At 39.1% G+C, this 23188-nt stretch overlaps 2 protein-coding genes across 3 annotated transcripts; both read left to right on the top strand.

Moving 5' to 3' along the window:
- Nucleotides 1-53: 53 nt before the first annotated feature.
- Nucleotides 54-9457, top strand: zgc:77486 (uncharacterized protein LOC405808 homolog). Its single transcript, XM_056378022.1, has 6 exons — nucleotides 54-185; nucleotides 1372-1571; nucleotides 1957-2068; nucleotides 3822-3949; nucleotides 4277-4384; nucleotides 5785-9457. The coding sequence occupies exons 2-6, from the start codon at nucleotides 1412-1414 to the stop codon at nucleotides 5931-5933; spliced, it is 657 nt and encodes a 218-aa protein (XP_056233997.1). The 5' UTR covers nucleotides 54-185; nucleotides 1372-1411; the 3' UTR covers nucleotides 5934-9457.
- A 2431-nt stretch (nucleotides 9458-11888) lies between these two features.
- Nucleotides 11889-21184, top strand: abhd17ab (abhydrolase domain containing 17A, depalmitoylase b). Of its 2 annotated transcripts, none has more exons than XM_056379185.1 (5): nucleotides 11889-12637; nucleotides 13365-13735; nucleotides 15212-15406; nucleotides 15808-15987; nucleotides 17831-21184. In XM_056379185.1, exons 2-5 carry the CDS (start codon nucleotides 13371-13373, stop codon nucleotides 18054-18056), a joined length of 966 nt encoding a protein of 321 aa, XP_056235160.1. In that variant the 5' UTR covers nucleotides 11889-12637; nucleotides 13365-13370; the 3' UTR covers nucleotides 18057-21184. The 2 variants fall into 2 exon arrangements, with proteins under 2 accessions (XP_056235160.1, XP_056235161.1); XM_056379186.1 differs by having other exon boundaries at nucleotides 13333-13735.
- Nucleotides 21185-23188: the final 2004 nt, after the last annotated feature.

The raw sequence follows: 23188 nt of genomic DNA, 5'->3' as shown, positions 1-23188 counted from the left end.
GTGTTTGTGTGTGTGTTGGGGGTGGACTTGTTACTGTCTGACTCGATGCTGGGATGACGTCATGGTCGTTGTTTCGAATGTCGGGAGGTAGCGCTGGGTAGGAGGCCGCGCTCTCTGCTGGGGACACAACTTGTACAAATCTGAAGCCCAGGGTCGTCGACAGCCCCCGGTACCTTGAATTTCAGGTACTGTCTTCTTCCTAGACCGCTAAGGGAGACTGCCGCCGTGTGTAACCGATTTTAAAACCAGCCAGGACACTGTCGGGAAGCGCACTGTTTTTGGGCTGCCTGATTATGCTAGCAGTTCTGCTAACGTTAGCCTGCGAACACCAGCGTTTATTCGATTTAAAACACAAGATTTGTTTACACTTTGTTGCTAAGGATGCCTTTCTTTTTTATTTTCTTGATTTTCATCATGATGGAAGGCTACCAAGCGAGTTTTGTCCTTCTTTTTGCATTGGTATGCAGTGTCAGACAAACAAAACGTCCAGCGAGGCTGTTTGCTAATGTTACAGTATTTGCTTTGAGCTATGCAAGCATAGGACGCCAATTGTTTTCTGCTGCGGACAAACTCAGACTAGGGACAGTTGTTTAGCTAGATTGTAAGCAACGTAGTGTTGGCGTAAGCCAAGTCATTTGTTAATTTGAGGGCATCGTTTAAGTTTTGAGGTGGTTTTGTGTAGACATATCTTTAGCTTTTGTTCCTGTTTTGTTAACTTTGTCCTGACCAAAGCATCTTGCTTTGCGGCGGAAGAAAGCATAAAGCAGCTGAGCTAGCTTATGTTTTCGCACCCTGTAACTTGTTTTTCTACAGTGATATTGTGAACAACACCACTAACCTTTAGTTTTCATTGCTGTGCACAGCTCTACATCTATTTATTTGTGACAAATCCATAACTTGATACTTTGAAAACTCCTGGCGCATTTCCCGAATGCTGCAGGAGGAGCATTACAATATTATGTGACACGTTTTATTTTGTATTTATTTGATGTTATGTTTTGCCGTTTATGTCAAATATTGCTTTTGTCCTCTTTATTAATTTGGAAACATAAGTTGGACTGTATTTTCACTTAAGGGTGATTATGGCCATTTCTGCTTTAGTGGCAAGGGCTGACTTTGTCATTCTGTTGTTCGTTTGGACTTAATATTTGTTAATGTAAAAAAAGTTATGAACCTACTTGACAAACTTTCATTATAGCTACAATTAGTTGGCCATAACCCTTAGCTCACAAAGAAACTCACATTTTTGTTCTAGTTCTACTCTCATGCTCCAATGCCAGTCTCCAAGCTCTTTTAGCTAATAATGCATAAAAATGTAACCACATAGGGACTGCTAATCATTTTGACTAACTTCTGCCACCCCATTTTCAGGAATATCCTCTCCCATCCCCCTTACCCCCTCTGTCAGAGCATGGCTCAGGAGACCAATCAGACGCAGGTGCCAATGCTTTGCACTATGGGATGCGGTTTCTATGGTAACCCCCGCACCAACGGCATGTGCTCGGTCTGCTACAAGGAACACCTGCAGAGACAACAGGGAGGGGGGCGATCCAGCCCCCCGGGAGAGAAAGGTAGGAAGATAGGAGAGACATGACCTACAAAAAGCAGGGGTAAGCTGGACATGGGTGTGAAAAGTGGAAAAGTTAAGAACTTGGCATAGGGGGTTATTCAAAAACTATACAGGCATGGGGGTGCTTCAATTTGCTAAAAGGGGTTGGAGAACAGAGGTAGCAGTAGCTGCCTGCACTGTGGCATCAGAAAGCAAGAGAATGACATCTCCATCTGTTGTTTCACATTAACTCAAAACACCTCCGATCATGTTAGACAAACACAGGCAATGAGTGGAACATAATAAGATACTTTAAAATAAAAAAAGGAAATCTTGTCATATTGTTCAAGGCCAAAACAACAGGTTTTGTGCTGCTTGTGTTATCAGACTGTCTTTTCCCCACACAGCTGCTACATCACCAGCAGGATCGCCAGGATCAGCTGGGGTGACTGTGGAGAGCACAACCTCAGAGCCCAGTACAGAGGTGGCAGGAACCCCACCTGAGGAACAAACAACCAGGTATGTTGACTGACAGTTGGTGTAACTGCTCGGCCCTGTCGTGTTCTACAGTTTGCTGGAATACTAAATCATTGTGAATCAGTTTTAATTTTGATGTCCCTCAAAAAGTACAAAAAGTTAAATTGTAAATGCAGTTTTCAGTCAGTTTGAAATCTTTGTTAAGAAGCTGATCAAACTAAATAATGACATGAAAATAAGAAAACTTTGGCCCATCATCCTATACATGGTGTTTGTCAGTATATTGGACATTTGATTAAGTTGTTAAATAAATGACTGTTTAATTGACTAAATAATGAATAGATCAGTTCATCACAAGCTCCAGCACATTTTCTTCAAATATGTTCTCATTAGTCCCCTTCAATTAATTCTAGCACAACAGCTTGCCTCTGCAGCAGTCAGAGATGTTAAGGTACTGTGCATATTTACATCTCGTTTGTCAACCTACAACCGTATGGGATGTTACAATCATTTCACCACTCAAATATTTTTAGCTTAACCAGATGACTCTGATAAGAGGTCTTTGCCAGTTGATACAAAACTTTCAGCCAGTTTTGAGGAGTTGATACACAACAATGTGCTACACACATCACCAACTCAATTTTCTAGAGAAGCAAGGCCAGACCATATTTTATTGCATGTTTGTAATGCTAACTATAAGCTGAAATTTTGTTTGATGTCTTTGTCATTTAGTTGTTTTTTCTGGATGTTAACAAATGCAGCAGTATATCATCTCCTTTGCTTAAAGTTTACACTGAAAGAAAAAGCTGAAGAGTAATGCACTGTGTTTTTAAAAATTGCTTGAGGGCCTGTTCTGAAACCTGCTGCATAATGTTGAATAATCGTTGCTGGCCTAATTCATTTTTTTGTAATTAAGCATTTTGTTACTCCCCTTATATGGTTTGCTTTAGCTATGCCAATAAATAATTCTTTTTGAAATATAAAATAGATTTCCTTTGTAGCATCATGAAGAAAGTGTGATGGGTGAGACAAGTAAGTGAAGATGATTATGTCTTAGAGCTCTATTTCAATAGTTTAAGAAAATATTTTCGTATTATAAGATGCTGTTTGTCCTGGATTTTGTTATAGATGTAACTGTCAATTGCTGGAAATAAACCAAACAAATACAGACAATCGGGTTAGATCTTAAAGAATGAAAATCAGATAAAAGATTTGACAATTTAATATGCGCAGTAAATATACTGTAGTGTAGTAATAGACCCGTGTCTACATTACTGAGATTCTTGGAAAACACAGATTGCACACATTATAATGCACCCACTTGTAATGGGTTTATTCTTCCCAGAATGTCTACAAAGAAGTCCAAACAATCTTTTGTTCCCAGTGTGATAAAATTTCAGAGTGGATTTGCGCCCGATCTGTCTGCATAGTGTTGTCATGGATAGTTGTTTGCACTGTACGGTTTCTGTAGGCCCCGCATGTTTGTGGTGGCCTCTGTCTTGCCAAGTTGATTGTGATAGCTCATCAAAGTCATCTCTCAGAGTAGTTTATCGCGAGGGCGCCAGAAGAAGAGCCAAGACATTAGTAGTCAGTCACCAAACAAAATGATGGAATTTGTGATGGTAATTCATTCTGGAAGGCAACAAGAGCGTCTAAGTTGTCTGTGACGTTAAGAAGGGTCTCGCTAACATTTGCAGGCCAAAAAAAAAATTCCGATTTAGGGAAGAATTCCTGTATGGTCTTAAATTCATGTGATGGTTTTTTTGTTTTGTTTTGTTTTGTTTTGTGATGTCAGTCCTAGTTCTCCCAGCCCAGTAACTCAACAGATGACCGCTATGAGCATTTCCCAGGATTCAGGAGCTGTAGACTCGGATCGAGCGGAGGCTGAGGAGGGAGAAGAGGAGGGTACTTCCAACAGCACAGGTAAACATCACAGAAAATGGTGGTCCTTTCCAAGACTCCACAATGAAGCGTCACACGAACTGAGTAGTCGGCAATGGAGGGCACTTTTAATTCAGGAGAAGGGGTATCAGTAAACAGGTAAACAGTGGGATGAACTTGCTACCTTCTACCATTAGCAAGAAACATCCTTCATCGAGGATCTTGTATATCTCATTTCATGTTCAGCTGTAGACTTATGGTATGTGCCCTTTCCTCCTTGTTAATGTTAAACATACAATTATCCTGTCAAGGTGTTCCTTGACACAAATATGGATTCATTTTTGCTTGTTTGTTTGTTTTTCCCACCAGAGCCAGTGGGGGAAGCAGCACAGGCTTCATCTGATGGTGAACAAACCCCTGATAAAAACAAGAAAAAGAATCGCTGCTTTTCTTGCCGGAAGAAAGTGGGCCTTACTGGTAAGGAAGAAAGGGATTTTATGGCATGCACACACAAACACACTGAACAGTGAGCTCTTCTTAGCTACTGGTATGGTTCAAAGGTTTATGAGTCATGAACCTCCCTTGCTGGGACTTTCCTCTTCTTACCTGACAGTCTGAACCTGTCAGAGTATGAAATTCAGAATAGTTTGCTTAACATACCAGTAATGTTGTTTGTGAAAAGTTCTTTTGTCTTATGATGCAATGTCCAAATGTTTATGTGGCACTGTGTGTCATGATTTGATAGACATTAACCATAGGCCATTTTTATTTCACAACACTGTCAAAGCTCTCGTTTGAATCTTAAGCAAGATAAAAATCTAATCCATAAACCAGTTTATGTCTTGCCTTGTCATGGCATAGTTTCTGTATCAATAAATGACAATTAGCGTCTGAGAAAGAGCTCTTTGATTAGTGGTTTAAAACATTGGGCCAGGCTTACTGATAATGCTCTTATGAAAAAAATTCTTAATGCATATCACAGTTGTTGTGGTTCCCAATGATCAACCAAAGGTACTTTGTTATTTCCCATATATATTCCTTCTCTGGCTCACGCCATTTGCCAAAACGATAAACAACTATTTGTACACATTTGATTTAATATTAAATTATTTTAATAATTGCACCATTTAGGAAAAGTCAATCAAAACGCTTTCGCTCTTTGATTTGCATCTAAATTTGACTTCCACATAGACATGGTCATAAAGTTTTGTCTACCTAAAAAGCATCTAAAAATGTGATCTTGTCAGACCTCTGCTGATTTGAAAGAGGTCATTAATACCTTTATTTCATTACACATACATTCCTTAAAATGCTTCCATTCATACCTTATTAAAACCTCTCTCAGCTGTCTGCAAACTGAACGGCACAATTTTACTGCCATTCAAGCTTCCTGGCTTATTGATGCATTTAGAAGTAACTTAAGATCTATTGCTACTTTCGAAGGCTTAATGAGATCAAATGCCTGTAACCTACATATCCAAAACCTCACTACCAGCCAACAGTTTGTGTAATGCTTTTTCCACACCCAACCACTTTGGTGCAGAGAGCAACATACTGCAGGTTAGTGGTGCATTTCACAGTCCAAGGCATTTCACAGTGTACAGTGGCTTCCACTTTTTTGCCAAACAGAATTGCCTCACAGGAGCCTCCGGGAGCCTTTTTTAATGTCAAATAGTATGATTTGTATATGAGCCTGATAATGGCAGTACCCTCAGGGCATAGTCAAGCTCATGTCCAGTTTTACTCTGTTTAAGGAGTGTTTTGTTGTATAGAATTGCAGAAATATTCATATGGCCAGTTTAAACTCTAAATGTGTAATGATGTTTATAATGAAGATTCTGTGTTGGACTGAACCTGTTTACCTCTCTTTACTGAAGGTTTTGACTGTCGCTGCGGCAACCTGTTCTGTGCCATTCACCGTTATTCTGACAAACACGACTGTCCCTATGATTACCGGAGTGCAGCTGCAGCCCGCATTCGCAAGGAGAACCCCATCGTGGTGGCTGAGAAAATTCAGAAGTTATGAGGACTGAGTGCAAAAAAGAAAGTCTCACTGACTTTGTGAATTTGAACAATGGCAACTTGGATGAAAACACCTGATATCATGGCTTCATTTGTTCATGGTAGTCTAAGATGGGCGGGGTTGGGTGGTGAGGTCGCAGCCACTGTCCAGACGCTTCCCTTACTAGCATCTCCCTCTCTCTCCACTAGTGACTGCGGCTGAACCTGAGTGTTTCTGTGTGTGTGCGTGTGTGTTTGTTTGTATGAAAGTGTGTGTGCACATTTGCTTGAGAGTCTGGGAGAGAGCCGTAGGGGCTTGGTGGACATTAGTGTTGCTGTGGGGAGGGAAGGTATTTGATTTTACCCCTTTTTGTTTCTCAACTTGGGGGATCGTGTGGGTTTATTTTTATACAATCCCTGTGAGGTAGTTGAAATGAGACAGGGGTAAGCTGTTAAAGAATGTGTCGCAGCCTGGATAACGACACAGAGGTCAATTTAGAGGGTCTAGGAAAAAAAAAAAAAACGAACTGCGAGATTTCATGTATCAGCAAGACCTTTTAAGGGCTTTGGATTATAAATTTTTCTCCCAGACTGAAAATGATGTCAACTTCTTGTCAAATTGGCATTTTTTTTTCCCCCACCTCCTCCAGCTTTTATTCTATGGGTCACCACACGTTGAACTCCCAAGTCTCAGCATTTTCCAGAAATGTTTCTCTTTGATATATTGACTTATCATACTGATATTGGGTGCATGAACAGTTATTGGAGGGGGAAGGTAGGGGAGGGCATGGGTAGGGGAAACTGAGAACCTTGACTTAACTGAGTGATTGAATTCTGTGTTTTGTTTTTATTTTGTTTTATTTTTTTTCTTTCTGTTTTAATGAGCGTATGACATCAGAAGATCTATATTAATATATTGTAGTTAGCTTGAATTGTGTGATTGCATTCTATTTATTTTTTATCGTTTGGTTGGTCTGTGCTGGAGGATTGGCAGCATGTGTCAGCAAATCATTAAGATTTGCACTTAACCTTTTCAATTATATTTAAGTAATTCCATCTTGATTATATAACCATTGAAGAAAAAATACACAAGCTCTGACATGATGGAGTAGAGTCCAGTTAAGCCGTTACAATTAAGGTTGTGCAGTAAAATGTCCATTCTTTTGGATTTAGAAACAAAGCACAACAAAGTGTGTCAGCTGCAGAGCACAAGATGATGTGCCATACCTACTCAGTTTTGTTCAGCATGTGGGTCATTTGCAGTTTATATTTGATCTGTATAGCAGGCTCGCTGAAGGAATTGCCTTCTTGTTTGGTTGAGGCAGCGTATTCTCCTTGAATGCCCTTTTCTGTTCGTTGGAGTCAGAGCGATCGCTCCGTGTTTCTCAAACCACCAGCAGACCACTGACACATGCTGAATGAAAACTGACCTGGGTCGCAGTTAACTCTACACATTGACACACCTGCTCAGCTAACGTAAAGATTGTCGCGATGCTACAGAATTGCGTGCTGTGCTTTTACAATGTGCTAAGATTCAGATGAGTCCTTACTACGAAGACCGCTTCTAGCTAGCTTCTTCTAGGAAGATCAATCCTACATGCATGTGTGCAGACAAACATATAAGTTACTGTTTTGTAACTGACTGCACAGTTTGAAATGAAGCTGGAATGTTTAAAAAGCCACACAGCAGTAGCACAATGCATGGCTGGAACCTTAAGGTTCAAGCTAACAGGACTCTACAGTGTTTTTTTTTTCCAAATGTAAATACCATATGGCTCCTATTCATATAGTATAATCTTATTGTAGATTTTTGCCAGGTAACAAAGTTGGGGGACTAAGGTGAAGAATAGTACTATGTGTATAAAAGTGCTTTTCATAATTATCCAAAAAATGAAAGTGCCACAAATGGCACAGATTGTCCCCCCCCCCCCCCATCTTGTTTGCTCCTTTATATTTTATCGCCCTTGTCATGTCCAAAGTATGTTCAGTAACTGGCTCGACTATGAGTATCTCCTACAGGCCAAATGGCTACTTTTTTTATTAATACAATACTTTTCAGTTTGTTAACAAGCCCCTCTAAGCTTAATTAACCTTGCTGAATTACACAGTATTCCTGTCCATGCTTTTATCCTGTTACTGAAGTCTATTCATAGCGTAGCGGTATTACTGAAAATTATAAAGGCCTCTTGTGAAATGTAGAAGGGCAATTGAGGTTTCATCTTTTCATTATCAAAAGCTTTCCTTGTAAATGTTGCTTGATGGTGATCATCAAATATTTATGAAAGCTGTGGAAAAGTTGCAAGGAATTTTCAGAGTATGCGTTTTTTAAAGAAGCTAGTGCAGACTGGGTTGGACATGAATGACCCTTTTCCTTGAATACACAGAATATCCTATTGGACCTAGCTGTGTTTGGCTTGGGCGCCTGTGATGGGAAAATTGGCCTTCACCAGAATTCACATTAAAGTCTTAGTAATGATGGACATGTCTAAATTACTTTGTGATTTAACATGCCAACATGGGGACTGTTTTCTTGGGATAAGTTGGTCATCTAAAACCCCCAACTGTGATTTAATTTCTTCCTACATCCCACCACTAGTGGGAGATTTAAATCCAGAAGGCGTTTTATGGGGATTCTTGTGTGATAATTATGTTCAAGGAGAATAATTGTCCATATTTAGGGGAACTTGTGGTTGGAGCAGCTCTGCAGTTATGTGTTCCCTACAGTGTATCTTGTATATTCAGACTTGCCTGCTGGGTTGACAACCATAACACAATATTGTCGCCTACAGTTTCCTTTTCAGATTGATAGTCCCTTCAGAGAAAAAGCCCTTGACTTGGGATGATTGTTCAGCTATGTAAATCATGTGCATTTCATGGTTTACATTTGGTGTTTTCTATTGACTGCTCATATCACATCCCTTTTTTTCTAAACAGACATGAGCAGTTTGAATGTAAACCACCATCATTCACACAATAAGCCGTAATGTCATTTATCAAACTACTCGGCCCTAATATTGATTATGTCAGAAGATGGAGGCCCAATTTTCTTACATGTTGTTTGGGACAGTTGGATAGCTGAAATTTGCTTTGACTGTTTGTGATGAAGGACTTGGCACCAGCATTTAGGGCAACTATACCTAAGTAATCTAGATATTATCATTACATGTATGTTTATCTTCCTTCTATTCTGTTGCTTTGATATTTTCATCTCTTCAATCCCATCTCTAGCAAAACCTTTCATAATCACTGTCTTCATCATGCAAGGGTTTTGATTGATAATAATGATAAACCTGCCAATTATGATGAGTGAGCTAACTGCAGAAGTAAAGACAAAAGATGATTATTCATTTTGTCTTTAGAGATGAGCTTGAGGGGCATGAAAGAAAATCTACAATGTTCACAGAGCTGTAGTTCTTGTCCCTTGGCACTCCAGTCCCCCAGAAACACCACCAGATATCTTTTTATTTTGTTTTTCTTTAAAGATTTAGGATTGTATGATGTGTAAGAGTAAGTATAAAACAATAAAATCACAAAGTTTATTTTAAATTACACTTGTCTTTTGTATTTATTTTTGCATTTTGGTGGATAAATATTCAAAGGCTGAAAGCCATCGTTTTCTAGTAGTTGTAGTTTTAAAAGTTGAGTTACAACAATTTGTGTATTCACTGGTGTACAGTTGCATGCACTCATGGTTTCTTTGCTGCCACAGACCAGTATGTCTGTATACTGTGGCCCCACTGCTTTGTACATGTATATTGTTCTCAGACTCAGCAAAACAGTGTAGACACAAATGGTACTACACAACAGCACATAATGTGCTTTAGTGTACGCTGTAACAGGAATTGTCATGATGGCCTCTTAACTGCACTGAATTAAACACACTTATTCTGTGTCATTTGAATAGCAGAATTATATCAGCGGGTTACCTTGATATCACAGTCACATCATACATTATTCTTCCATCATGAAAATTAAATCTATGAAAAAATCAATTGTATGTCTGTCTTACCCAAGAACATGGCAGCTTTGTCACACTGCACTTCATCAAAGACTCTTAAAAGTCTTTGGATATGGTGTACCAGTAAGAGTGGGAATCTTGGACCAGAAAAAACATACACTCATTGATGGTGAATTTGAGAAAAGCACCAAACAAGAATCATTGTGTGGTTACAGTTTCCTGCCAGTCAGACTTAAAACACTGACTACAAGTGTTATAGTCATTAGTGTATATATTTAAAGCAGGTGTGAGGCATATTTTTTATGAAAGAAATATGGAAACTTTTACACTTTTGTAGTACACGTCAATTTTCCCTCATGTTTTGTTCTGTAGTTGTGTGATTGATTTCGTCATACAAGGTACAATAACTGAAGCCCATGACCTACCCACACAGGTGTTTTCACCTAGCTGGCCTGTACAGACTGTGCTAGATTTTTACACCAGAGGTTTTGACTTGCCATTGCAGGAAAAGCCCAGGTGGAATTAATAACATTAACTATGCTCTGTTCCATTAAGTATCTCAGTAAGCTATAATAGTTATAATAATAACAGGACCTCCCCTAGGTGGAATGCAACCATCATTAATGTTATTACATAAACCTGTGCTTTTCCTGCTTTGATGTGTCAATGTCTGCTGTGAACAAGTTCTACTGACATCGCTCCTCCACCCTACTTTAATGGGTCAGCTTACCCAAATAAAAAATAAAAAGGTATACTTTTTGTTTATGTAACTACCTCAGTCCCAAAAATATAAATACCATTACCATTAACCATTACTATTTCTGGTGACCATAGGTGGGTTACATATCAAACAAGTTTAAAGGCTGACGTTTGCAGTTCTCTGTAATAGGTAGTGAAGGTGGTTTCTGAGTCAGCAAAGCTTCTTCCTCAGCAACTCACAGGAAATATCTCTCTCTCTCTCTCTCTCTCTCTCTCTCTCTCTCTCTCTCTCTCTCTCTCTCTCTCTCTCTCTCTCCCCCTCCCTCTCCCTCTCTCTCTGTTTGTGTCTATGCGGAATGGGAGGGGTCACGCAGGGACAGATTATGAGAAAATGGGCCCTTTGGGCACTGATAAGTAAAAGGCATCCCGCCCCTCCTACTGAAAGACACAACTAGAAATGTGTCAATTGTTGTTATTTTGTGTGTTTTTGTGGTAATTTACCTTTCTTTTTTAGCTGGTTTCATCTCTTTGTAGGCCAGTTGTTTTGTGTCTCTTAATGGGACTCAGACATGCCAAGTCTTTAGCTTCTTTCACTCTGTGATTATTATCATTCATTTTTTTTTTGTTTTTACTTCCTCTGTTTTGATGTTCTTATTTGTCTTGTCTGGTTTTATGTCTTTTGTAAATCACTTTGTAACATTATTAAGAAAAGTTCTATATAAATAAAGTTTATTATGATTATGATTAGGTATTATTAAGGGCCTTTTTTCTAGCCTTCCGGTTTGTTTTGTGTCTCTTTGTGGAATTTGCATCTATTTGTAGTTATTGTGTAGTGTTTTTATGTCCAGTTGTGGCTGTCTTGTGACTTTTAACTGAGCTCTTTGACTTTCAAAACACGATATATTAACAGTTATTTCATACAGAGACTGGCCCAGGGGCTTGAGAGGTCAGGGGTCGTGTGACAGGTAGGTCTGTTCAGGAAATAGTGACCGGCTATGTATTCCCGTCAAGTATTATTTTATCAGAACCATGATGATACATCTTATTCTTTGTTAATGACAAACAAATGAAGAAGATGTGATACGCTCAAACCGACTGTAATTAATCATTGTAGTCACCAGTAAAAAAGTAATTGTGGTGATTCATAAGAACGTCATTAACAAAGGTCACTATGCCATTTACGTTTTTTTTTTTGTCGAAGGCGCAAATCAACAATTAAGTTCAAATATGTCATCTTTTACTTCACTGTCCCTCAGACTGATAACAAGTTTCCCTTAATTGTCCAATGGAAACTCCTTACGTCACATCCTGTCAGCTGTCGCTTCCTGATGCGGTGAAACAGCAGAGAAGTAAGAAAACACCGCACATATATGGATTAATTTAAATGACATAGAGTGACGGGAGACGCCAGCACCTTCCCCAGAGGATTCACGCAGACCAATGCAGACGCCGGGAACCGTGTTTTAACGGTGTTGTACGCCGGGTGTCCGTGAATGAGCGCAGTTTTAGCTGAGCAGTCGTGTTTTATGTCTTCTTGCTAGCTTAAGCCAGCGTCGCGTTTAGCTGGTACACGCAGACAGATAAACTTCTCTCTCCGGTAAAATATGACACACAGTCACCGTTATTCTCGATACATCACAGGGGGAAGCAGCTTTATGCTTGTTTGATTGTAACTGGAAAACGCTCGCTTTTTTTTGGTCACTTAGAGGTCAAGACTGCACTGGAAACGCCTGTTCCTCACTGTCAACACAAGAACGAAACTGAGGAAACAATCATCGGTTTCTTGTCCAAGACATCGTGTCTGAAAATCACTCGTGAACATCTCAGCAAGTGGACAAAATGGCTGTGACCTGGACTTCAGTCACCACGCAGAAAACACAGCAGATACTTTGTAAATAGTAACACTTCACTCAGTCAGCTGGTTGGCTCCACTACTTTTTTCCTGCTTCTGCTGACAGGGCACTTAAACAGTATCCTGTGTTTGAATTTGTCTGAAGTGGAGGAAGTCTTGCTCGTTTTTTAATTTTTGTTGCTGCTCATTTTTGCTTAGACGAAGCTCTTCAGTTCAACAGGTAGGCCTGCTGTTGTCTTATACATGTATTGTATGTTTGGACTGATGTCATATAATAATTATATGGCTTCTCTGTTAATTATTAACTATAGTTAAGTCACAAGTTACAATAATTATGGTTATTCAGTTTTAGAGCTCAAACAATAAATCAGTTAGTTGATCGACAAAAAAATAATCAGCAATATTTGAAAATTGTAATTTTGCCAAACATTCATTGTTTCCAGCCTCTCAGTTATGATCGTTTCCTGCTTTTCTTTGTGTTATGTGATAGTAAACTATATATTTTTGGGTCTTAGACTGTTTGTCAAACAAAAAAGTATTTTGAAGACATCACTTTGGGCAAATTTAATTGTGACACACATTTCACTGTTTTCTGACATTATAATAAAATGAATTGATTAATCAAGAAAATATTCTGGAGATTTACCAAAACTAGATAATAGCTGTTTGTAGTCTTGTTTGATCTTTATAATATTTGTAACCAGAAAATATTAAATGTTATTACCTGGTAAATCATTAAAGTCATAAAGAGATCAGAGCCAGTATCTGTTTGCTTACAGTCTTCACATGTTACAAAGCTGCTGTTGTAGAAACATTTTTATCACCATAGTTTTCACACTTGGACTGAGAGTCTCGTACATTACATTGTAATAAGTATCTCATTGTGTTAACACTGGGATGCTGTGGATGCATCAGCACAGTGACCCTCTTGTCCTCCTCCTGCACAGTGAAGGATGAATGGCCTCTCGCTCAGTGAGCTCTGCTGCCTGTTCTGCTGCCCGCCCTGCCCCAGCCGCATCGCAGCCAAGCTCGCTTTCCTGCCCCCTGAGCCCACGTACACCTTTCTTCCCGACCCAGATGCAGGCCCTGCTGCGACGGGGACAACAGGGACATCAAGTCTGCGGGCGCGGAGCGGTGCGTCAGTCGCTGGAAGTGGAGGGGCCGGGGCTGTGGAGGGGAGATGGAAGCTTCACCTGACGGAGCGAGCAGAGTTTCAGTATTCACAGCGAGAACTGGACATGACAGAGGTGTTCCTCACTCGATCCAGTCGGGGGAACAGAGTCGGCTGTATGTACATTCGCTGTGTTCCTAATGCCAGGTAGGTAGTTTGAATAGTTTACCAGTCAGGTTTCCAGTCAGTGTCAATTCTAACTGATTGTTTGTGTACGATGGATCGTGGCTGGCTTGACCTTTCCCATTCATCAGTCATATCACACTTTCTGTTTCTACGCCTTTTCTTGTCAGTCTTCTCCCATGTACATCCAGGTCTACTTCCTTTACTTGTCTCCCTGTTGACTCAGCCGAGTCAAACAGTTTCAGCTCACTGCCATCCATTTTCAACAGCTTTCAAGATCATTTTTCCATTTTTTTTATCTTGTAGTTTTGTAGGAAGTGCTACCCTGTGCTTGGGGATTCGGGTTTATGATAACGATATCAGTTTTCAGTGAGTCAGAGACAAAACATGTTCAGCTGTCTAGCTTTCTCTCTTGTAGGTGTGTGTCACTGAGATTATTGGCAGTGATTGTTAGAGTTTTTTTTTTTTTTTTATGAGAGGTCTTTTTTCCTAAGTTAAACTGTATTTTATGAGATGTGTAAGTATTTAATGTCAGTTTGACACTCATCCTGCTGCACTGTGCAGCTGCTGATTAATTTACCAAATCAATTAAAAAGAAATAGACCGGCTTGTGTTACAGACCATCTATCTTGTATTAATGTCAATCTAGTGTTACACAAAAATGAATTGAAACTCGACGTGATATGGCAGAGTCATTGTTATGCTACATTCTGAGTGTAAAGGCCAAGAGCAAAGCCACGGGTCATATGGGTTCAAAAACAAAACCATTGAAGGAGGATCTCAAAACAGTCTTAAAAACCTATCAGATTTCTCTGAGAGCTCAACATGCATTCATGAATAAAAGGCAAGGGCTAGAATACCCAGCGTTTATAGTGGATACTCTGCTTCTCACGTTGTACAAAATGTCTAGAAGTAAGAGTCATTTGACATGAGTCCATCGTGGTAAACTAATCCTCCAACATGCAGCGCTTTAAGTCAAAGATGTGTCTGGTGTGGAGTCTTAGTGACCTTTCTATGTTTATCTTAACAACAGTTTGTTTATGGATGATTTAAGCGTAGTTACCAGGTCAGATTTTATAATGGTTTGCTTGTTTGTGTTTGTTTTTAATGTTAATGTTTATCCTTCATGTGACTCTATTCTGCTTCATAAGTTCAGTAGAACTATGAAAAATTTTCATTGTCATTTGTTTCATTTAGTAGTGGTGTTTTCTAGTCATTTTTGATCCCATAAAAAGCAGTACTGTCTTAAAAAATATAAAGGATACAGCTTGCATATTTAGCTGAAATATAAAATGCAGGCATGTTGGCAATAAGTAAGGACATTTCTCATGTAACAATGGGAATCATAGAATAATTTATAATTGTCTATAGACTTTATGTATGCTATGTTTCCTAGTATAGCTGACATACTTGCTGGAGATAGAAATCTTTGAATATGTGTCTAAATCTATATTCGTTTGACCATCTTCTAAGTTGTTCTCTGTGTGTGTATCCCCTCAGATTTACAGTGCTTTTCTCCCATGGTAACGCAGTCGACCTGGGCCAGATGAGCAGCTTCTACATCGGCCTCGGCACTCGCATCAACTGCAACATCTTTTCCTACGACTACTCAGGCTACGGTGTCAGCACTGGCAAGCCTTCTGAGAAGAACCTCTATGCAGACATAGATGCTGCCTGGCACGCCCTGCGTACACGGTATGTTATCATATAATTGTCCCATATGTGTCCTTCAAGGGATGATTTATTATACTGTGTGCTCACTTGCTCTGCCAAGAAAGGACACACTGTTTAGATTAGGCATAAATCAAGCCATATTAAAAATATGGATGAATTCCAATGTGGATTGATTATATGTCCTAAGAAAAAGAAAGAAAGGGTGAAAAAGTAATCGAGGCAGGTGAGGGTCAAGTAAAGATGAAGATGTGAAGAAGGGGTGAATGATGTCTGTTAAGGACGCTGTGGTGTAATAAAGTGTGTCATTAGTGAAAACGGACCTGCCTTAATGTGGCTGTAACCCTGGGAAAACATAACACCAGAGAGTACTGAGTAAGAGTACCCATATTATGAGGTTTTTCTGTGTCTTTGGTTGTAACCAGGTATGGCATTAGCCCAGAGAATATCATCCTGTATGGACAGAGCATTGGTACAGTTCCCACTGTAGACCTGGCATCACGGTATGAGTGTGCTGCCGTTGTTCTTCACTCACCTCTAACTTCTGGAATGAGAGTGGCCTTTCCTGACACAAAGAAGACCTACTGCTTTGACGCTTTCCCCAAGTAAGTCTCATTTGAATTTGTGTTTTAGTGCACAGTATAATTACTGTATTGCAAAAGATTTTTATTTTTGTATAAAAGAAATCCTACAACTGGAAATGTATACAACTATGTGTAGACCTTAACAGGTGACCAAAATGTTCCCATAATGCTGACTATTACCCCAGGCATGATCACTTGATCAGGATTGGAACAGTCATGTGACACACGTATTTGGAAGGCAATAAAATTGGTCTACTGTGTAATGTTTAAGAAATACAGAGCTTGCCTTAACTTAACATAGAATAATAATTACACAGTTCTGTCTTTCGGTATTGCGATACGAGATCGTGAATGTTTGTATCACAGTTTCAGACCTGGTTTCAGGATCGTTACACCCCTACTGCCACAGGGAATAAATCTGGCCGATTTGAGAATAACATTGTTGTTGGTTTTTACTAAATAGAAGTAGAGGCCGTTCATGTTGACAACTACTGTATTATTTATCTTCTATAGTCCATTCAAACATGCGAAAGGCATGTACCACAGCGGCCTAAAATATCCAGCCACAATTGCTCTTTCCAGGGGGATGCAGTCAGGGAAACATGTTTATAGCTCAGAAGCACGAAAAGCAAAAATAATTTGACACTAAAGTGTTGATTAGAATGGGATGTTGTAGAGTAATAGAGTAATTTTAGCAAAGGTAAAATTGAATTTGAGACTGGAAGGGAATTGTCAATGGGCCCTAGTGCTGTCCATCATTTTAATCTGAATGAAAGTGAATTAGTACATCAATATAAAATTTGTATAAACATCTACTGCATACACTGTTAATGCCTATGCACAGAATGTATGTTAAAGACAGCAAACAAGACAACACATTTGTGTGTTGTTGTAAAATGGGTGTTGTAACTGTTTTAACTTTTTATTTTTAAACCTTGGCCACAAAACACTTCCCTTGGCTTGACAATAACAATACAGAGTAATGCTATCATTAGCGAGGCTCTATCCCTGCTGTTCTTGTTGTCAGTTTAGTTTTAGTGACTGAGTCTGACGAAGGTCAGTAGCAGCCAACGCCAGCCTTGACACAGAGTCTAGTCCCAGATGGTACAAGTGAGTGAGGAGCAGAGGTGGTAGGAAACCAGGGAATGCCTCAGTGTGTGTGTAGTGAGCTGATAAAGCCTCCAGTGTTCGCCTGTTGTTCAGATTCAGAGTGGGCAGCTGGCATCCCGCCTTCCTCAGCGTATCAGTCTGTATCTTCCTCTCCTGTTTCTACATAAAATATGTCGGTGTTCCATTGGCTGAATTGATTATGATTTCAAGATTTGGTGCAGAAGTAAGCATCTGTTTGATTTTTTTTTTTTAGATATACAGTATATGTATGTATATATGTGTGTGTGTGTGTGTGTGTGTATATACTGTATATATATATATATATATATATATATATATATATATATATATAGCTCTTACCTAACCTAAATCTACATATATGATCAATTATTGGCACTCAGGCAATAAAAACCTTATTAATCAGTCAGTGGACTGCTACATATGGTACCAAAACTAATAACACAAAGATATTTATCTACTTTTAAAGCAGTAAATGGGCTTTAGAGCCCAAAACAAATTACTGTTGCAGTCCTTATAAAAATGAAGCTTCACTGATCCATTAATATATCTCTATTTAATCTATAACATTCTTTATTGAGTTTTTCAGACAAGCACACTGACCCATTAGAGTGTCACATTTTATGACCTGATCCACAGAGCCAGAGCTTTATGAGTCCAGTTGTACATCACTGTTGAGCTGGCTCTTGTGTTCTCTGAAATCTGATGTCCTTTCTTTTCTTATTCCTCTTTTTAGCATTGAGAAAGTGTCCAAAATCACATCTCCAGTGCTCATCATCCACGGGACAGAGGACGAGGTGATCGACTTCTCCCACGGCCTGGCTCTGTTCGAGCGCTGTCCCAAGGCCGTGGAGCCTCTCTGGGTGGAGGGAGCAGGACACAACGACATTGAATTGTACAGCCAGTATCTGGAGCGTCTACGCCGCTTCATAGGACAGGAGCTGGCGGTACAACATGCCTGACGATCACCACCACCGCAATCGTCATCATTACCTTTTTTCCTGGTCCACTTAAAACCTCACCTCTGTGTGTCCAAGATGGAAATGTTTTGAAGAGTCATCTAAACCATCCCTCAGCTTACCACAGCGCCCAGGGGTGTACTGTTTCACATACTGTAGTGCTCTGTTTTCAGGGCGTAGTATGCCTTTAATTGACCATGGATTGATGTGACACAGAGGAAAGGAGGAGTGTGTTCATAGACATCAGAAGTGTGTGAGTGTGATAGAGTTAAATTGCATTTAGACTGTTGTTTCGTAGAAGAAACTATAAAAGTACATCTGCCATGTGTTAGGTGGCAGCAGATGCGTATATTCCTATACTGTGCAATAATGTGGACAGTGTCACAGGAAAATGAACTTGTTGAAATTAAATGGGGGGGGAGAGTTAACAGAACAACAATCTGATAAATATTCGTGTAGGTCAATTATATTGTGGTCCACATGGAAAGTATCTGTCAATTTTTCCAGCCTACTCGTTCAGTTAGTGTGTAACTTTCATTTCTGCTGTTAACCCAAATGGATAATGGTGAAGCATGTCGGACTCTTGACATGTGTTGGAGAATATTTTGGTTTTCTAATCACACATTAAATCAGCGAACAAGTTTGTTACTAAGTTCTCTACATTGAGCCACCAGTTTTTATCAGTAACACCTGTACAACGTAATGCAGTCCAATAAAAAGCCCTCCAGTAAATTCTGTTTTAAAAGGGGATGATTTAACTTCATTTTCTAGTAACTGATGGTGTAGTATTGGACTGCATCATACTGAACGGTGTCTCTATTATCCTGTCCATGTCATATATGTAGGTTTTGGGGTGGACAAAACTGGTGACTAGCCCTTAGGGAAAATGAAAATGATACATAGAGTTGAGTTTGTTTTTCACCATACTGAACATTTTGCTCAGGTAACCCTCCTTTAGACGTTAGATGTGTCTTTCTTTTTTGTTTGTTTTTATATACAGTCAGTTAAATCTCCTCAGATCCTTTTGAGCAAAGATATGAAATCATATTCATCCAGTGTGAGGATTTTTTTAGTAATGAACCAAACTATGATCCCATAACTGAGGTACAGACCAACTCTGGAGTTTGGTGAGCCGTCACAAACTTTTGCCTTTTTGCTCCAGTCGATCCACCATGCTGTTTTCAGTCTTTTATAGAAGACGTTTGCATCCCAGAGACGGAGCGAGATTGGCTGCGTTAAAGGACGACTGACGTTCAACAGCCTCAGAAAGAAAATACCTCCAGCTCCTTTGTTTAGTGGAATATCTGAGAGTCTGTAAGCCCTGTCCTTTTTGTTTCAGTCTTGTTTATGTCTCACACCAGTAGGTCACAGCTGTCAGCTAAGTTCCTGTTTCCTCCAGTGTCTGGAACAGAGAAGCAACACTAAAATTAAACGGGCCACGGTTTTCAACCTCCAGCCTGTTTTCATCTCTTTGTTTTAAAACTCTGTCTGACAGCAATCCTGCTCACTTGCACTCCATCTTGAAGGGGAACTGTGTCAATTTAAGAAGTATGAAAGCTTAACTTTGAATTTAAGTAATTTATGGCTGTTGCCATTGTCTAATTTTAATTGTCGATGAACTTCACAGTGTGAGTAATAAAAATCGTTTCCACCCTTCTGCAGATAAGCACAGGAACATGTTTTATCACAGTATATTGACTAGTTGTTTTCCAGCTTTAACAGCATTGGCAAAGAGTTCAGTGAGAATCTCCTCTGAGAACATTACACTAAAGCGTTAGAAATTTAACAGGTGGACAGTCCTCTCACATGACAGCATCGCTTTTCCACCACTATTCTACGTGATGTTGTCGGGTAAAGCTAGACAGCAGATAGTCTGTGTGAAATTGTATAACATCTCTTTCCTCTCTGGTTTACAGTCAACTTCTTGGTAACACTATTGATTTTGCCTCACAGAATTGAGTACAAGAGTGGTACAGTACCTTTTCTATCCGCTGGTGTGATTCTTTTTTTTTTTTTTTTTTTCTGTTTTGTTTTGCAACAATAGAAAACTGTCTCAAACATATTTTGTTGCCCCTGTGGTTTATTGTTCTTTTTGCGCTGATTATTTGGGGAAATATCACTAATCAGTTGTTGAATTTTGCTGCAGATGCCATCTTTTTTGTTTCTTTGACAATGTTGTGAATGATGTGACAATGAGAAGTTATACACGATTGTGTCAGCTGGCTGCCCTGTTGAAGTTATTTAGGTTTGACTCATAAGATAAATCATAATCTTTCAGACTCGCTGCACACCGCACTGTCTCACTAACAGTCTGTTTTACAACCAGACATGAGGTGCTGTCTGCAGTATTCATCTTAAAGGTGCAACTGTCAGTGGTGCTAGGCCACAGAAGTGTAAAGCTATTCCCAAAATGAGTGTATCCAAGGGTAAAAGTCATTTTACTTAACTGAGCTGACATATTTGAACCTGAGACATTCTTCAGACTTTCCTGTCCATATATGAACCAAAGTCAAACTTTTTTTGTGCTTTACCCAGTGCACCTGTTTGTAACTTTGTAACCAAAGACAGAATTGTTCAACTTTAGACTCGTTTATTAACTTTTTATTCATCTTTATGCTTGGTCTGACTTTTTTTTCCATTGCACATTTGGATACAAATGAAATGCAAGTTTCTCATATTGCTAAATAATTATGTTTTATCATATCATGTCTGGTTTCAAATATGCAAGAACAGACTTTAAATAGCATAAATTTACCAAGTTGTGGGTCTTTGTTTGATTGTTTTGGGGGGGGGGGGGTTTCAGGCTGTTTATAATTTATCATTTGTGGAGGAGTACAACCTAAGCAATACAGTGTGCTGGGTCATGTTTGGAAAAAACAACAGTGTGGGATGATGAAAGAACAATGACAGAGGAGCTTCAGGCAGATACATGAGTAGCTTTTGTTAAAAAAGAAAATGTATTCAAATGTTTGGATCTCTGACATAACACGGCTGTGTATCAGTTTTGTCACCACACTTTGTTATCCATTGTTTATTATACTGACTTATTTTTAGTTTTTAAAGATTCTGTCTTTTTCAAGATTTAAAGAGAATAAGAAGCTAATAAAACATAATCAGAAATTGATAATTAATGTGGCTCTTTTGCTTTTATTTTACATTTAAGATTTACTTTAACCTGCAAGAGAAAGGCCTTTTCTCCAGAAACCAGTGTTACGTGTGTCTCATTCGGTGCCTAATTTTCCACCCATTGCAGTTCTGGCGCTCATTGAATAAAGACCCGCTTGTAGTCAAAGGCTTCACTGGGCTGCACGAGACGGATCCAAGAAAGGCTCGGGTGAATAATTGGCTGATGAGTAAATGAGACTTTAATTGCCTGGTGCTTTTTTTTTTTTTCTCGTCTGCAGAGTTGTTTGTTGGGACGGGCTTGTTGTTGTCTGTGCCAAAAAAAAGGTTCAAATGATGTGTTTTAATTAAATCAGTACAAGGACTCAGGTTTGTCCCAGCCTCCCCTCACTGTCTGCCACCATGTTGAGCTGGAGAGAAACAGGGACAGATGGATTGTGAGCTGCACTCACCCCCTTAACTCACTCACTCACACACACACACACACACACACACACACACACACACTTGTGCCAGCTCTTTTTCAATGGACTACATAAACAATCTGGTGTCCCACTCAAATGCTCTTACAGATTAAAAGCAGCTGCAGCAGCACATCATCCCTCAGTGTAAGGCAAAGTTAGTGCAGCCTGACCTACTGCATCAAACACAACCACCACCCCTCCACACTCAAATGCTCTGACTTTCACACAGCCCTGAGCACATGGACCCTTTTATGCTGACATGCATCAAAGGATATTGGATGTTGGAGGTTCTCGACAACAGAAGACGTCAGACTTGTGTGTTAGAGAGCTGCCTTTGAATGTTTTCAGCTTGTGGTGTGGTGAACCTTTAGACAGTACTGCATGTCAGAAACACATACAGGCTGCATATTTCCATCTGGTGCTGATATGGCCTTGTTTAACCAAAGCACCTGCATGAGGAAAGAAACAAGGCTCCAGGAAAGAAAACAAAGTGTTGCTGGTTTGTATTATCACTAGTTGGATGCTATCACCCTGTGTATGTGACAATTTTGACATTATTCCTTATGGATGATGATGCTGGTCTATAAACTGTTAGGGCTGCACTTCATGTCTCAGTTGATTCTGCAGCTGGCATTTGTTCCACACCTTCCACAAATACAAAAAATATATTTGTAAACTCACAAAAATATCTTGCAAATATAAAACGGATCTAAAAATACAAAAACAAATCCCATGAATAAGAACATATCTGTGAATACATTCAATTAGTTTAGAAATATCCTAAATGAAAAGCATTTGTGAAAATCCTATATCCTAAATAGTTACAATTTTCAAACAGACATTTGAGAATCAATTTTAAATATACATACATACTACACGCTTGCACATACATACAGAGTGAATATTTAGTTATGTGCATAACTGTATGTATCTATATGCATGAAAGTATGTATGTATATATCTTATAGTATACATGTATGTGCAAGTGAAGTATTCAGCTTTGCCCAAGGTGGCTTCTCATATTACTGTCCTACACATGCATAACTATATGTTTATATGTATGTACAGTATATGTCTGATAGTATTCATGTATGTGCAAGTGAAGTATTCACTTTTGGCCTAGCGGCTTTTCATACAACTGACTAAAACTGAGTGACACATATTAGTAATGTGCCATTATGTGGATAATAGCAACCTGAGAAATAAATTTATTTAGCACAGAAGAGATTTTTGTTTGCTCAGGTTACGTTATTTGCTCAAAAATATTTCTTCTTCAAAATATAATTTGTGTGTTTGCAAAATGTATTTGAAAGTCCCACTGTGCACTAAGGAATGAGGCACAAAAATAACTCTTTTAATACTTTTACAGTAATTACTATAAATGTATGCTTAGAATATAAACTACAATCATGGTTTCCCTTATACTGATATTTAGTTCGTGATATCCAAACGTTTGTGTCTGCCTATTTTATATTGTGATCAGTAAATGTTACACTGTTCACATGAAGCATCAAGAAATGAACATTTTCTTGAACCACTTTGCTGAAA

The sequence above is a fragment of the Seriola aureovittata genome, chromosome 6 (assembly GCF_021018895.1).
Source record: "Seriola aureovittata isolate HTS-2021-v1 ecotype China chromosome 6, ASM2101889v1, whole genome shotgun sequence".
Classification (NCBI taxonomy): Eukaryota; Metazoa; Chordata; class Actinopteri; order Carangiformes; family Carangidae; genus Seriola; species Seriola aureovittata.
Note: the sequence above shows the minus strand (reverse complement) of the source record. Positions and strands in the feature narration are given on the sequence as shown.